General features: G+C 35.4%; 1 protein-coding gene and 1 long non-coding RNA gene across 5 annotated transcripts in view; one reads left to right on the plus strand and one right to left on the minus strand.

Annotated features, from left to right (window-relative positions):
* LOC122300131 overlaps positions 1-5,376 on the plus strand; it is a 30,226-nt gene extending 24,850 nt beyond the window's left edge. For 3 of the 4 annotated variants that reach the window (XM_043110559.1, XM_043110560.1, XM_043110558.1), the window contains 4 exons: positions 1,878-1,997; positions 3,304-3,389; positions 4,724-4,769; positions 5,120-5,376. In XM_043110559.1, the coding sequence (XP_042966493.1) occupies positions 1,878-1,997; positions 3,304-3,389; positions 4,724-4,769; positions 5,120-5,152 (285 nt within the window). In that variant the 3' untranslated portion in view covers positions 5,153-5,376. The remainder of the gene's footprint in view (positions 1-1,877; positions 1,998-3,303; positions 3,390-4,723; positions 4,770-5,119) is intronic. The other variant, XM_043110561.1, reaches the window with a different exon arrangement.
* A 3,515-nt stretch (positions 5,377-8,891) lies between these two features.
* LOC122294416 lies at positions 8,892-10,175 on the minus strand. Its single transcript, XR_006237600.1, has 2 exons — positions 9,579-10,175; positions 8,892-9,471 (listed from the first exon to the last, which is right to left on the minus strand). It is a non-coding gene; the product is annotated as an uncharacterized LOC122294416 (long non-coding RNA).
* Between the last annotated feature and the right edge of the window lie 2,647 nt (positions 10,176-12,822).

Consider the following 12,822-nt stretch of genomic DNA (forward strand, 5'->3'; position numbering starts at 1 on the left):
CCAAAATAAAACAAATTTATGATGGCTGCTGAGTGTTTGATTTAATGCAAGACCAAACATGGTTTTTCTTTGAAAAAATATTTATTTTTTTATTTTTAAAACTTCTGACATATTTTATTTGATTTTTAATAGATGGTGACTAATTTAACCAAGTTAGTGCTAAGTTACCTACAATGGTAACCACTATCATGATTATTATTGTTTTTTTACTCGGGTCCTATCCTTGTACTTCCATTCTTGGGGAAGACTTTGCATATTAGGTCTGCAATCTATTTGGCAAGTCTTTGCAATTTTTTTTTTTTTTTCTCCTTTGGAAGTCTGTGCTTTCAGTTGCAAAATTTATGCTATTTATGAATTTCTCGAGTAAGAGCTCTTTATATATATATATATATAACCCATCCATGGTAGCCCAAGTGATAAGGGCAAACTTGTGTGCATGTGCCCAATGTCACAGGTTCAATTCCCCCTGGGATCAAACTGCTATTTAAGTGGGAGGCCATAGTGGTGGATTGCTGTGCTAGTCTCCCCGGTGGTTTAGGCTCAATGGGTGAGTCGTAAGGGCTCTGTCGTGAGGTGGTTCCCCCGTCATCGAAAAAATAAAAAATAAAAAAGCCAAAAAAAGGAGCTCTTTATAAACGGCTGTTTGATTATTGATTTCCTCTTACTTTTTTCATCTCATTTTGAATAATCAAAGAATTTTAAACTGTGAATAATCAAACAATTTTTTGCAGAAACATTTTTTTTTTCTTGGTCAATCAAGAATTCAATAGTCTTATTAGTAAACGTATTCTGTTTACCTACAAGATTATTTAATGAATGTGTTAGAGGGCATTATTGTAATAAGAATAACTCATGAGGGTATAATCATCAATTGTTTGTTTAGTATATATAGTGGAACAGTGATGAATAAACACAAGTTTAAACAACTTGTTTTTCCCTCTTGTTTGTGTTCTCTCTAACTTTTACAACAGAATGGATTCAAGAGAAGATTGGATTCTGTTCATGGGTATTGGATTGAAAAATTAGAAGTTCGAAACAATTGAAACTCTTAGTTATTTGAAGTTTTGTGCTTTATATATTCTCTTCCCTTAGTTGCATTTTTCAGTTTAGGTAATTTTTTTAGGCAAAATGTTGCACACCAAGTCTTAGAATCTCAAATTAGTAGCAAAATATTGGAAAATAACACCGTTTGTTTTTTGGGAGTTTATCATCCTGCTCATGGTATGGAAATTCTGGGGGTTGTACACACTTCGTTGAGATTGTTGGGGGCTAAACCTTTTTATGTATATTCATGTACATGAACCTCTTCTATACAGAAAGCTCTCTCTCTCTCTCTCTCTCTCTCTCTCTCTCTCTCTCTCTCTCACTGTTCTGGGAATATTCATGATGATTTTCAAGCAACCTGAAATTTTATCACTTGTATTTGCAGTAAGATATGTGAAAATTCTGGGGGTTGTACATGTTTCTTAGGGATTGCAGGCAACCCCTATCTCTACCTCATCCTTCGGGGAAAATTCATGATACTTTTATAGAATGAAAATATTGTTTGTGCGGGGGGAGGGAGGATATCTTACTGCATAAATATTTAAGGGAAAGATAACGTGCTCTAAATTATTTTCAATGATCAACACATGGCTGAACGGAGTCAGTTTCCATCCTTCTGGGTGCCAACTTCCAAGCCCCTCTACATTTTTTCTAGGCTTTTTAATGGCTTCATTTTGTCTATGAACGAATGTCTGTAACGCCAAATTGGTCATAATGATAAATGGTTCCATTTTCTGCCACCAACTTCTGTGCAACAAGATTACAGTCTTAAAATTGTGTTCCTATTTATGGCCTTACATATCGCGTGACACTTTTTGAATCATATTTTGTAGGTGGATACTTCTGAGAATTGGGAACCAACAACTCTATCATTGAAACGATCAAGCTATCAAATTAAGATCAATAGCACAGAAGCGGTGGTGATTGCAGAGAAGTTTTCAAAGGATCTGTCGGTATGTTCTTTTCTATATTAATATGTCCTCGTTACATTTTAGTTGCTGTCACTCTTTGGTACAAGGTATTTTTTTAGCATGCAGTAATGGCAGTATGTAATATTAAATCCATTTCACATTGTTCAATTTTATCAAGTGCGGTTCTGAAAGATTCTTTTGAAGCCAGTATTATAGTTCCTTTTGGATAAATTTGGTATTTAAGCTGTGTTGAACTTCAAAATTTCATATCATTTTCACTTTTATAAATCATTACAATAATACTATTGTATGCTGTTTGTAAAATCTGCTAGGACCCGCAGTTAGTTAATAATGCTATGGGGCTTTGTCAATTGTGAGACAAAGAAGTGGCAAGAAGCAGGGGAAAGAACCAATGAGATAGAATGGAAGTAAGGAAGAAGAAGAATCAAGAGAAAATGGAGTCTGCCTTAATGTACTAAATTAAAATCGTGTCTTTTGTTATAAAACCTGAACTGGGTTGCATTGGGATGGGTTTAATGATCTGGAGTGGGCATATTACATATAATGCATATAATTAATCAATCAGTTTGGTCTGGTCTGGGTGAACCAAGTCACCTGGACCAATGACCAAATCGATATCTTGAGTTATTAACATTATGGCCCCTGTAGCCGATCGATTCCTATAAGGAACTGGCCAATTCCAGCCAGTTCCGGCCACTTCTAGTTGTTCTGGTCGGTTCTGGTTTCATTTGTATATTCCCAGGAAAACTGAAAAAGGCTTCTAATTGTAAATCAAAATGAGTAATATAATTAAATATAATATCTTTCATTTAATTTTTTATGATGGGGGAACCACTCTAGGGCAGAGCCCTTAGGACTCACCCATGGAACCTGAACCCCTGGGGAGACTAGCACAGCAACCCACTGCCATGGTCTCCCACTTAAATTGCAGTTTGATCCTAGGGGGAATCGAACCGATGACATGGGGCTCATGCACACAAGTTCGCCCTTACACACTTGGGCTACCCACCCGTGGGTTCTTTCATTTAATTATATAACTTAAAATATAACTTAAAGCATACATTTTGTAATTTTCATTTAGTAATAACACAAATTGAAAGTGGTTGACTTGACTTTTCATGAGTAATTATCATTCAATAATAATATATTTTTTTATGTCATTCAGTAATAATATAATATATAGTTAATGACATGGCCGAATAAAGCTCCATGCTGAGAGAATTATATTTATACACACACACACAGAGAGACGTCTTAAAATTATTTGAGGAGTTGTTTCTTTTTTGGCTAGAAGACACTGCAATCACTTCCTATTTATTTGTTTCAGATACAAATTCCTAGTGGGCTTTCAACTCAATTTGTTTTGACATGTTCTGATGGATCTTCTCGTCCTTTTAGCACATACAATGTTCGGTAATTCATCAATTTTAAGCTTGGAATTGTTTTTTCATTTATATTTATGTCCATATATTTTCTATCTTGAAATATATTAGTTCATTTGTGGAGCATATTTCATGAGGCTCACTAATCATATGCCTCTATTCATGTCATTAGTTCCAATGCTACAAAAATCCCAGTATTGGCACGATCAATTTGCCTCTATTTTAGTACAGTGAAGTCATCAGCATTGGCATGATCAATTTGCTGAATAAAAAAATGGATTTTATAAAAAAAAATGGTAAACTTTCGCCAATAATTACTGATGTGCTTTAACTTGACATTCTCATAAGGGAGTAGAGTTGAACAAAAGTACGTCCTAAAATTAATTGAAGCGAAGGTTTTGTATTTGATATGGTTACTCAACCTAACTATCAAAATGTGCTAACATATTGAGAAATGTGTCACATGTTACAGTTGTTTATTTCCCTGAGGCAAGAAAGTATTTATAATATAAAGGATAACAGCATTTACTGAAAGAATTCATATTAATAGGGTTTCACTTCTTTACAAGGAAGCACAGGTAGTTATCAGAAGCAAGCTGCCCTTGCTCTTATTGTAGGGCATATCTTTGTGATTTTAAACTTAAATGCTTGTGTAAAATGATCTTTTATTTTGTTATATGTGAGGACCATCGATGATAATTTTCCATTTTGAAAAGTTAAAAGAGCGCTCATGTCTAAAATGAAAATTTTTCGAAATAAATTTTCTTTGCAATTTTTTTATTCCACATTGTCTATAAGAAGGGCGTATATATGCGATACCCCATATTGAGTGATAAGGGTAGGTGATGTATGGGATCTCATAGTGTTTAATGAAAAATTCTTGTTATTTGTAACACCCTGAGGGAGAGGTCCAAAATGATACAATTGGAGCCCCTAAATGATACAGGTAGGTAGGGTATGAGATCTTATATTACTTGAGAAAGAGAAGTTCTTTCTCTTTATAATGGTTCCAATAGGGCTTCAATTATATCATTGACTAGTCCTTTTGGAGTATAGGCCCAAATGTGGGTTGGATCATTGTTCCAATGGGGCTCTAATTATATCATTGACTAGTTTTTTAGATTATAGGCCCACATGTGGTTTGAGCATCCAAATAGCAAGAACTTTTCTTTACCAAGCAATGTGGGATCCCATACACCACCCACTCTTATCACTCAATATGAGGTATCACAATATATCTTCTTTGCATGTCCTATTAATGACTCCCCACTTCCTAACCTCTTGTTAAAGATCCTTATGCCTTTGATACGTTGTATTTTTAATTGTAATGATGTCTATTGTGATGCCATTCTATTTCTTTTGTAGAATGCGTGATACTCTTGTATTGACCATGAGAATGTTCCAGAGCAAGGTATTGTTAGACATTTCTGTGGGTGTAATTTAATTTTTTTGAAGTAATTGATGTTGCTTTATTATCCTTGTTGGATAGAACTACCATGCATAAATGTTATTGCTCATCAGTTTTTTTGCAGGTGAATAGTAATTTTAAAAAGAAATCATACTGATAGTGCTTTTTTACAGTTTTATAAACTTCATGCAGAAGATGAATACAATTAAAAGCATAGATGTGATTTTGTTTGGCACGTATGGATTAGAAAATAATGTTTCTTCCATATTCATTGCATTGACACAATTTGATTTTATATGATTAACCATCAGTGTCTCTGTCCTCAATATTTGAGACGTCTTTATTTTGAACAGGCACTGGATGAAAAAAAGAAAGGAAGAGCCTAGAATCATGTGTTCCAAGTACGTTGTCCATAGGAATTGTTTAAATTGGTGAAAAGAAACAATAAATCCAAATAATGTGTCATGACAAAAGAATGTCAGTTTTCTTATTTCCATTGTACTCGAGATTCTGATTGTATTAAAAGTTAAATTATGAAGCAATGTAGCAGTTAACTTTCCATATGGATAAACTTTGTGATTAATACAATGTGTCTATTCTCTTTGAATCAGTTAGGGCCGGAAGTTTCTCTCAGATAATTTGTATGATGATTTGAATTGCAATCTTTTGTTTTTTATTTTGCTCCTTTTTTGGTATGACTATATCAATAGCTACTTCCACATGACACTGTGGGGAAGGTGGGGAGCGGGGAGGGATCTTTGGTTGCTTCTTAGGCTGCAAAGCAATTAAGACAGTTCTTGCTCAAACTATAGAACTTAGGGACTGTTTGGCAACATAACCGTTCTCAAGTTTTCTCATATATTTACTTTTCAAATACCACTCAAATACAAAATACTTTTCAATTTTAAATCTTCAACTTTTTCATTTAATCATTACCTAATCATGACAAACTTTCCAAACTCCCAAACAAAATACAAAAAATAATATTACTTTTTCAAAAAAAAATTGAAAAAAAAATTATATTCAAAATTTGTAAACTTTATAATATTTTTATTCAATTTTTTTTGCATTTTCTAAAACTCAATAAGACATCTTAAATCAAATCATTTTATTATTATTCTCAAATATATTGAGATATTATAAGTATCCAAACGGATCATTACTGTTGCATCAACAGAAATTGTACACTACCCAGTATTTATTGTTCTTCGTTTTAAGTCCTAAGCAATATTGAATGTACAATACATATTTATAGGGTCTACACACTACGATTATTTCAAACTTTAGACGCTTGAGGCATGAACACAAGATCTCAAATTTTAATATGCGAGAGCATAGAATATCTACCAAAGGCTAGATCCTAACCTATTGAAGAGGCAACTCTGCTTTGGCATGTCGAAATTTTATGTGCCTACTTTCAGTGTTTTACACGCCCCTCACACCAAATTACCTAGGGAAACAGAACTTGTTTTTGCTTGATATTTTTCTCAGGAAATTTTGATGTTACTTATCACCATCAGTGAAAAGATGAAAGAAGTAGTTATACTAGAAAATATTTATTTATTTGGGTTACACAACCGCTGGCGCGGAACTGGCATGAAACGGCTGACGTGGTGTTGATATTTTATTAAAAAAAATTGCAAATATGCCAAAAAAGTGGAGGGAAATGAAATAACCCAGAGTTGAATTGCATTGCAGAGTTGCTCGAAGAACTGCACCCAAAGACATTGCCGTGGGTTGTTGGGGTTGCTGTAGTCACCATTCGTCACATGTTCCAGATTGAAAACCGCTGTCGTTGATGTGGGTTGGAAGTTGGGTTGAAAGCAGATTTCTAGATCTGAGTCGCGGTTCTGCTCGTTCACTGCCATGATTCTTTCTTGGGTTATTTTTTCTCTTCATTTGGACTTGATTTTCTGTTGTTCTTGTTGGCAAATATCATAGTAGAAAGAAGTACTCTTTTCCCACTTCAATAATTAAGATATGGTAAAAAACTTGGAAGAGATACAAAATCTCTTGTAACTAGCTGTGGTGTTCCCACATTTTATGATGCAACGGCACAAAAAGAAATTACTTGACATTGGCTGAATGGAACGCCAAAAAGGAAACAGAGAAAAGGTCTGAAATTGCTTCTAAAATTGGAAAACATATATATGATAGAGAAATGATTTGTGCAGTCGGGAAATGCAGTCGGCGTGCAATCGGCTGTTGTAAAAAAATTAATACAGGACCTACATGAAAAAAAAAATTATTTTTATAGCTTTTTATAATTCATGCAGGTCTCCCTGAATATAAAATAATTTTTTTATAATTTTTTTTTATTCATTCCGTACAGCCGACTGCACGCCGACTGCGTTTCCCGACTGCGTGTAGCAAAGCCCTATATGATAAAAGAAGAGGAAAGAATGATAAAAAGGAGACAAGATATTGTGAATTTTATTATTAAAATGCCAAAGTGAAAGGAGAGGAAATGAAGAGGTTTGTTTTGAATAAGAAATAAAAAAAATAACATGCATAGATGATCTTTGCCTCTTAATCCAATTTATTTTGAAAAAAAAAAGGCAATTTATTTTGAGAAAAAAAGGTGACCATTTTTCTTATTCACACACTGTTTCCTTTCCTCCCTATTCCTCACTAAGAGGAACTGAAGAACCAATACAGGATGGTAAAAGGGGATTCTAAATCGGTCTAGATAAAGATAGCCAATGTAATGAGATCTAGAATCTCTAAAGCTCTCTGGGTTGAACAAGTTTGACTAGGTTATATATTGTTTACATTATTTCTCTGTTCTTTGCAGTGGCTAAATTGATATCTGAGTCATACCAAAAACAGGAATAGTAATGTCATCGAATTGACTTGGGCAGATGTTAGTAGATGTTATCGACTAGGTTTGTTTTAGTTGCACCGGTAGGCTTTTATTTGAACTCACATCTTCCAATTTTCATTACCTATAAATCTTTCACTAATTTTTTTGTGTGTGTCTCGCACATCGGATAATCATCGAATTTTGTCAGATTATTGCACAAATGAAATTTGGAATCCTTAACTTATACCATGCAAAGATGGTTACAAAGATTAAACTTACATCTTGAACGAACCCTTCAACTTAAGAAAAGGTTGAGCTCATATTCAATCTTTTGTCTTCTACTTGCAATATTTTTGCGACATGAGTGACATGGTCATAACTTACAACTATCCATTCCATAGATCAAGTCACACCAAAACATTTTAAATTGTTGAAACCAACATTTTTTTAATGTTTTTTTTTTTTTTTTGTATTGTAATGAAAATTACAATACAAAGAATGCATATATATTATGCCACCATGGAAAACGGAATGCTATTGAAAAATAATGCATATATAAATATATATATATATATTGTGTCTTTTAGAGTGCATATACAAAGAATGCTATTGACAAGCTGCATTTGTCTCCCTCTTAGCATGGAAAACAGAAAAGAACACCCATCTACGCTAAGACCATCTAGCTCAAATCCCCTATTTGCGGTATGTTATTTTATTTAATATATCAATAACATTAGATTTGAGATTAATTGATATTTATTTTCAAAATACATCAATAATTTATCTTTGGCTCATTTTAGGACATATCATCAACTTGTCCAAATATCCCAAATTACATGCACAATTACTATGGACCAGTGCCTACGTGGTCACCTACTTTTTTGTCATATCCCGATGCATGTTGAGTTTGATGGATCACAACCAGGGCAATGATATGATTATTGTGGGTATGTTTTTAATAATACTAACAATTATCTAGTTTTTAAAAATTTTGGGTTGGTGTGGGTACTGTTTTTCTTTGAAATGCTTTGCATGAGGATTGAAGTGTTGAGAGAACAAAAGGGGAAGACAGAAATTGACATTGCTGTATCAGCCCAGTAAATATATATTTCGAATATCACTTTCTGAGCCTTAGAACATAGGGAGAGAAGTTTGCTGAATAGAGCCAAGCTAGGAAGATTTTAGTGGTGCCCATTTGGAGTAGATTTATGTCTGATTTTGGAGACACTTACTTCTATTTCAAATATTGCACTTGTTTGTATCTTGCAATGCTGGATTCCCAAGTCCTAACATCAACAAAAAAAAAAAAAAAAACTACCACCTGGGAAGAGAGGGATTTTATTTATGTAGAGAATATCTATCTATAATAATATCTATAGCACAGCTACAGTATGAACAGTATATTCTAATTTCATTTCCATGTTTATTTTTTTTCAACTTTTGTGCAAGCTGTCCGTGCAAGATCATACACTTCTTTCTCGGCACCGCTGCTACCTTGTTTCATCTCTGTTGGTAGTTGCTCGGTTGTAGAGCTTCATGCTTGTGGCCTACTCAAACCAAAAGGCAAACCGAAAGTTGCTGCCACCAAGCTCAACCCAGACCGAAGCCAAGCTTCACCTCCACCCAGACCCATTTTCACTGTCGCAGCCTCACCTCCTCAAAGCCTCTGTTTGGTTGCTCAAAATCAGAGCAAACGGTTGCTCAAAATCACAGCCCAGAACCAAGCAAACCAAATGAAGCTCACGGTTTAGGGGCTGAAAAATAGAGCAAAACCGAACTCAAGGTAGCCGGATTTGGGGAAGAAAAAGTGGAAATACAAATGGAGTTTCACAAGCTTGCATTCGGAAATGCTAAGGGAACGACGAAGACAAAACGAGGCAGGCATGGAGGCTCACATCAGACCTGCAAATGGAGAAAAAAGAAATGAAAAATAAAACAAGAGAAAAGAAGAGAAGGCAAGGTTTCGTAGTAGAAGAAGAAGAAAATCAAAGACAGAGAGAGAAAAACACCATTCCAGACGAAGAAGAAGAATGGAGCAGCTTGCAACAAGCATTTTCAGAAGAAAAAAGAAAGAAACCGAAAAGAAGAATAAGAGAAGCAGCGGCAACACAAGATGCAAAGGAAAAAAGATGAAGGTTGCGGCACAACAAAGATTTTTAGAGGAAGTAGCCAAAACACAATGAAGATGAAGAAGAGCTATTTGGCACAGGGAAGGAAAAAGGAAACAAAGCCCTAAGGGGACTGGACTGCAAACCAATGGGCTAGGCTCCACTAACCGAATGGGCGGGGCCCAAAAATGAAATAAAACACCCTAAAAACAAGCCCAAACCGAAAAGAAGGCCCAACAAAATAAAAAAGCATAATAAAAATAGATAAAAGAAAAACACTACAACTAAAAATTAATAAAATACAACAATAAAAACCAACAATAAAAGCAAACAAAATGAGGGAGATGAGAAGCAACAGTGGTCATGCATATGCCCAACAACAAAATTAGTTAAAAAAAAGAAACGAAAAATAAACATGAATGGAGAAGATAAAAAGTTTAATAACACAATAAATAAACAAAAAAATTAACATCAAACCAAACGAGTAAGAAACAAAAAAATCGCACCACAAACTAACAAATAAATAAATCTTAGCACAAATAGATGAAAGAAACAAAAACTTGCAAGCCAATATATGTCAAATGAAAAGAAAAAAAAATTCTACTAACTAAAACTTATATATAAAGTTTATGTTTACTTATTTACTTTTAAATTTATATAAACTTTTCACTGTTATAATTATTTACTTAAATAAAATAAAATATTAACTCATATGTAAAGTTCATATTTACATATAAATTACCGTATAAATGATGGCCCCAGTAGGCAAACGTCCAAAGGACGTTCTCTTTACTAGTATATATATATATATATGCAGTACTTGGAGTTGAGAATACAAAGGTATAGGAGTCAAGCAAGTAAGAAAGATTCACAGACTTGGGCTTTACTTGTTTATAGATCTCGAAAGAAGTGTGACCATTTGAAGAAAAAAGCTTCCTGGACCAATAAACAGGAATTTGTGAAAGAATTCCTATTTGGATTAACAATATGATCAAGGTTTAATTGAATTGTCAACGGAGAGGAAACTTTGTTTTGTTTCACTTATTTATGTCCTTTTTAGGAAAAACGTGGAGAGGTTGCAAATCTAGGGTGGTTATGATCACAAGGAGTACTTTTTTTAATCAATTTAGTCTCATTCAAAATATCGTTTTCCTTGTTTATTTATTAGTGGAGTGGCTTGATTTAAGAAGCAGATGCATTTTTTTCCTTCTAGTTTTTCCTTCGATTATATTTCATACAAATTTGGCTTTGGCTTGACAGGAATTATGGAATCACAATATATGCAATTTGGCTCGTAAAGCTGATCACGCATAATTACTTTTTACCCAAGTCAAGGACTGAGAGGAAGTTTTACTACATACAAACAAAATCGCATACTAATCTATATACCAATGCTGATTCCTTCATACTTAAAATTTAAATTAACACTATTTTCAATAAAATTTACTTTTTGACCAATCACAATAGATTGGTACACATTAATACATAATTGTGCTTGCAACTATATTTTTTCATTGGCATGACTCTTGTACATGTGGGAGTTACAAATCTTTTTGAGGATCAAAATTTGAATCAACACTTCCAAGAATTATGGCAGATTTGTTTTTTTTTTTTTTTTGATAATAGACTAAATTTCATTCACTGAAACCGAAGTTACATCTGTGACTAATCAATACAGGAAAATCCAGATTATTAGCCAAACTACTCAACTGTTAGGGGCTCCCCTGCCAACAAATCTCTTTGTGATGGACATTGTCTAAACTTCTATACCTTCTCTCCTGACAGCAGTCAAAAGAGAAAGCGCTCTGTTAAAACAGAACTAAAACGACCTTACTTCCAAAGAAATAAGGTACATCCATGCTCCATCCTCCCAAAGAGGAGGAGTACTACCACACTCACTTCTCCCAAGGAGGAAGAGTACTACCACCTACCTTCCTCCAAAAGAGGAGTAGGACAAAAACCCACATTCCTCCAAAAGAGGAGTGGGACACTAACATATTTCTTTTTTATTTATAAAAGCTAAAACAAACTAATACAGCAAAACAGAAAAACAAAACAAAAAACCGGTGGGCTGTAAAAACAAAAGACCCAGCCTAAGCCAAAAGCCCATCATATGTGTACGTGGGGGCCCAACCCGATTAGGGTTTCATCTCTTCCTTCTGCCGCCGCCACCCACTATCACTGATATCCCCTCCGCTCATGAGCCGGCCACTCCATGAGAAGCAGCAACCGAACGAGAGCAGCAAAACAGAGCAGCCCAGAGCAGCAAACTCCTACCCAGGACCACCAACCTTGGCTCTGCCACTCGCATGGACGCCGTCTCGCCCCTACCCAGGACCACCATCATCGGCTCAGACCCACTACCCCCTGCTTGTCCCAAAACCAGAGAAGCCTCGCCTCGCCTCAATCCACTTCTCCCGCTCCCTCGCCGTTTGCCTTCCTCCCTCGCCGATCACCTTCAACCCATCACGCCAAAAGACCACCGAAAGATCCCTGAAGCAGGACAACCATTCCTTACCGGAGACCTTGGGACAGCCCATTACCACACGTACCAAAACAGAGTAGCAAGCTCCGTCACGTGATGGGGTTGCTAACGCTGGCTTTGTTAGGCAGCGGCGTCTCTTCTTCTTCTCCGACGCCTCTGGATTTCACTCCGGGGGTGTTTTCCTTTTTGGGCAGCAAGGGGGCGACGGCCCCGTAGCTATGGAGACAAGCACCCGGTACCCGTTTTATTCAAGAGCCGAAACAAACACACCATAAAAACTAGAAAAGCAGAAAAACAAAGATGAAAAAACCAACAAAACATGAAAAACATGAAAAATGAGAGGGGAGGGCTCCCACCTCCCTCTAAGGAGGTTTTCTGTTTGGCTTTCTAGAGAGAGGTGGGAGCTTCTCTCTCTAGGGGCTCCACAAAAGTGCTTAATATTTGTATGCTTTGGGTTCATTATGGCAGTCTTTATTTGTATTTAGAATTATGGCAGTCTTTTACTTGTATGCTTTGGGTTCATTATCCATCATCGTCTTGTCAAGAGGTCAGGTGAATAGAAGTGCTTAATATGTCTTAAATGAAGATAAGCAATCAAGCAAGCATTCTAGGCAAACTGTTGGTTATGGCCTAACGTAAATGACCATAGCATGATAACAG

This window comes from Carya illinoinensis, chromosome 2 (genome assembly GCF_018687715.1).
Source record: "Carya illinoinensis cultivar Pawnee chromosome 2, C.illinoinensisPawnee_v1, whole genome shotgun sequence".
NCBI lineage: Eukaryota > Viridiplantae > Streptophyta > Magnoliopsida > Fagales > Juglandaceae > Carya > Carya illinoinensis.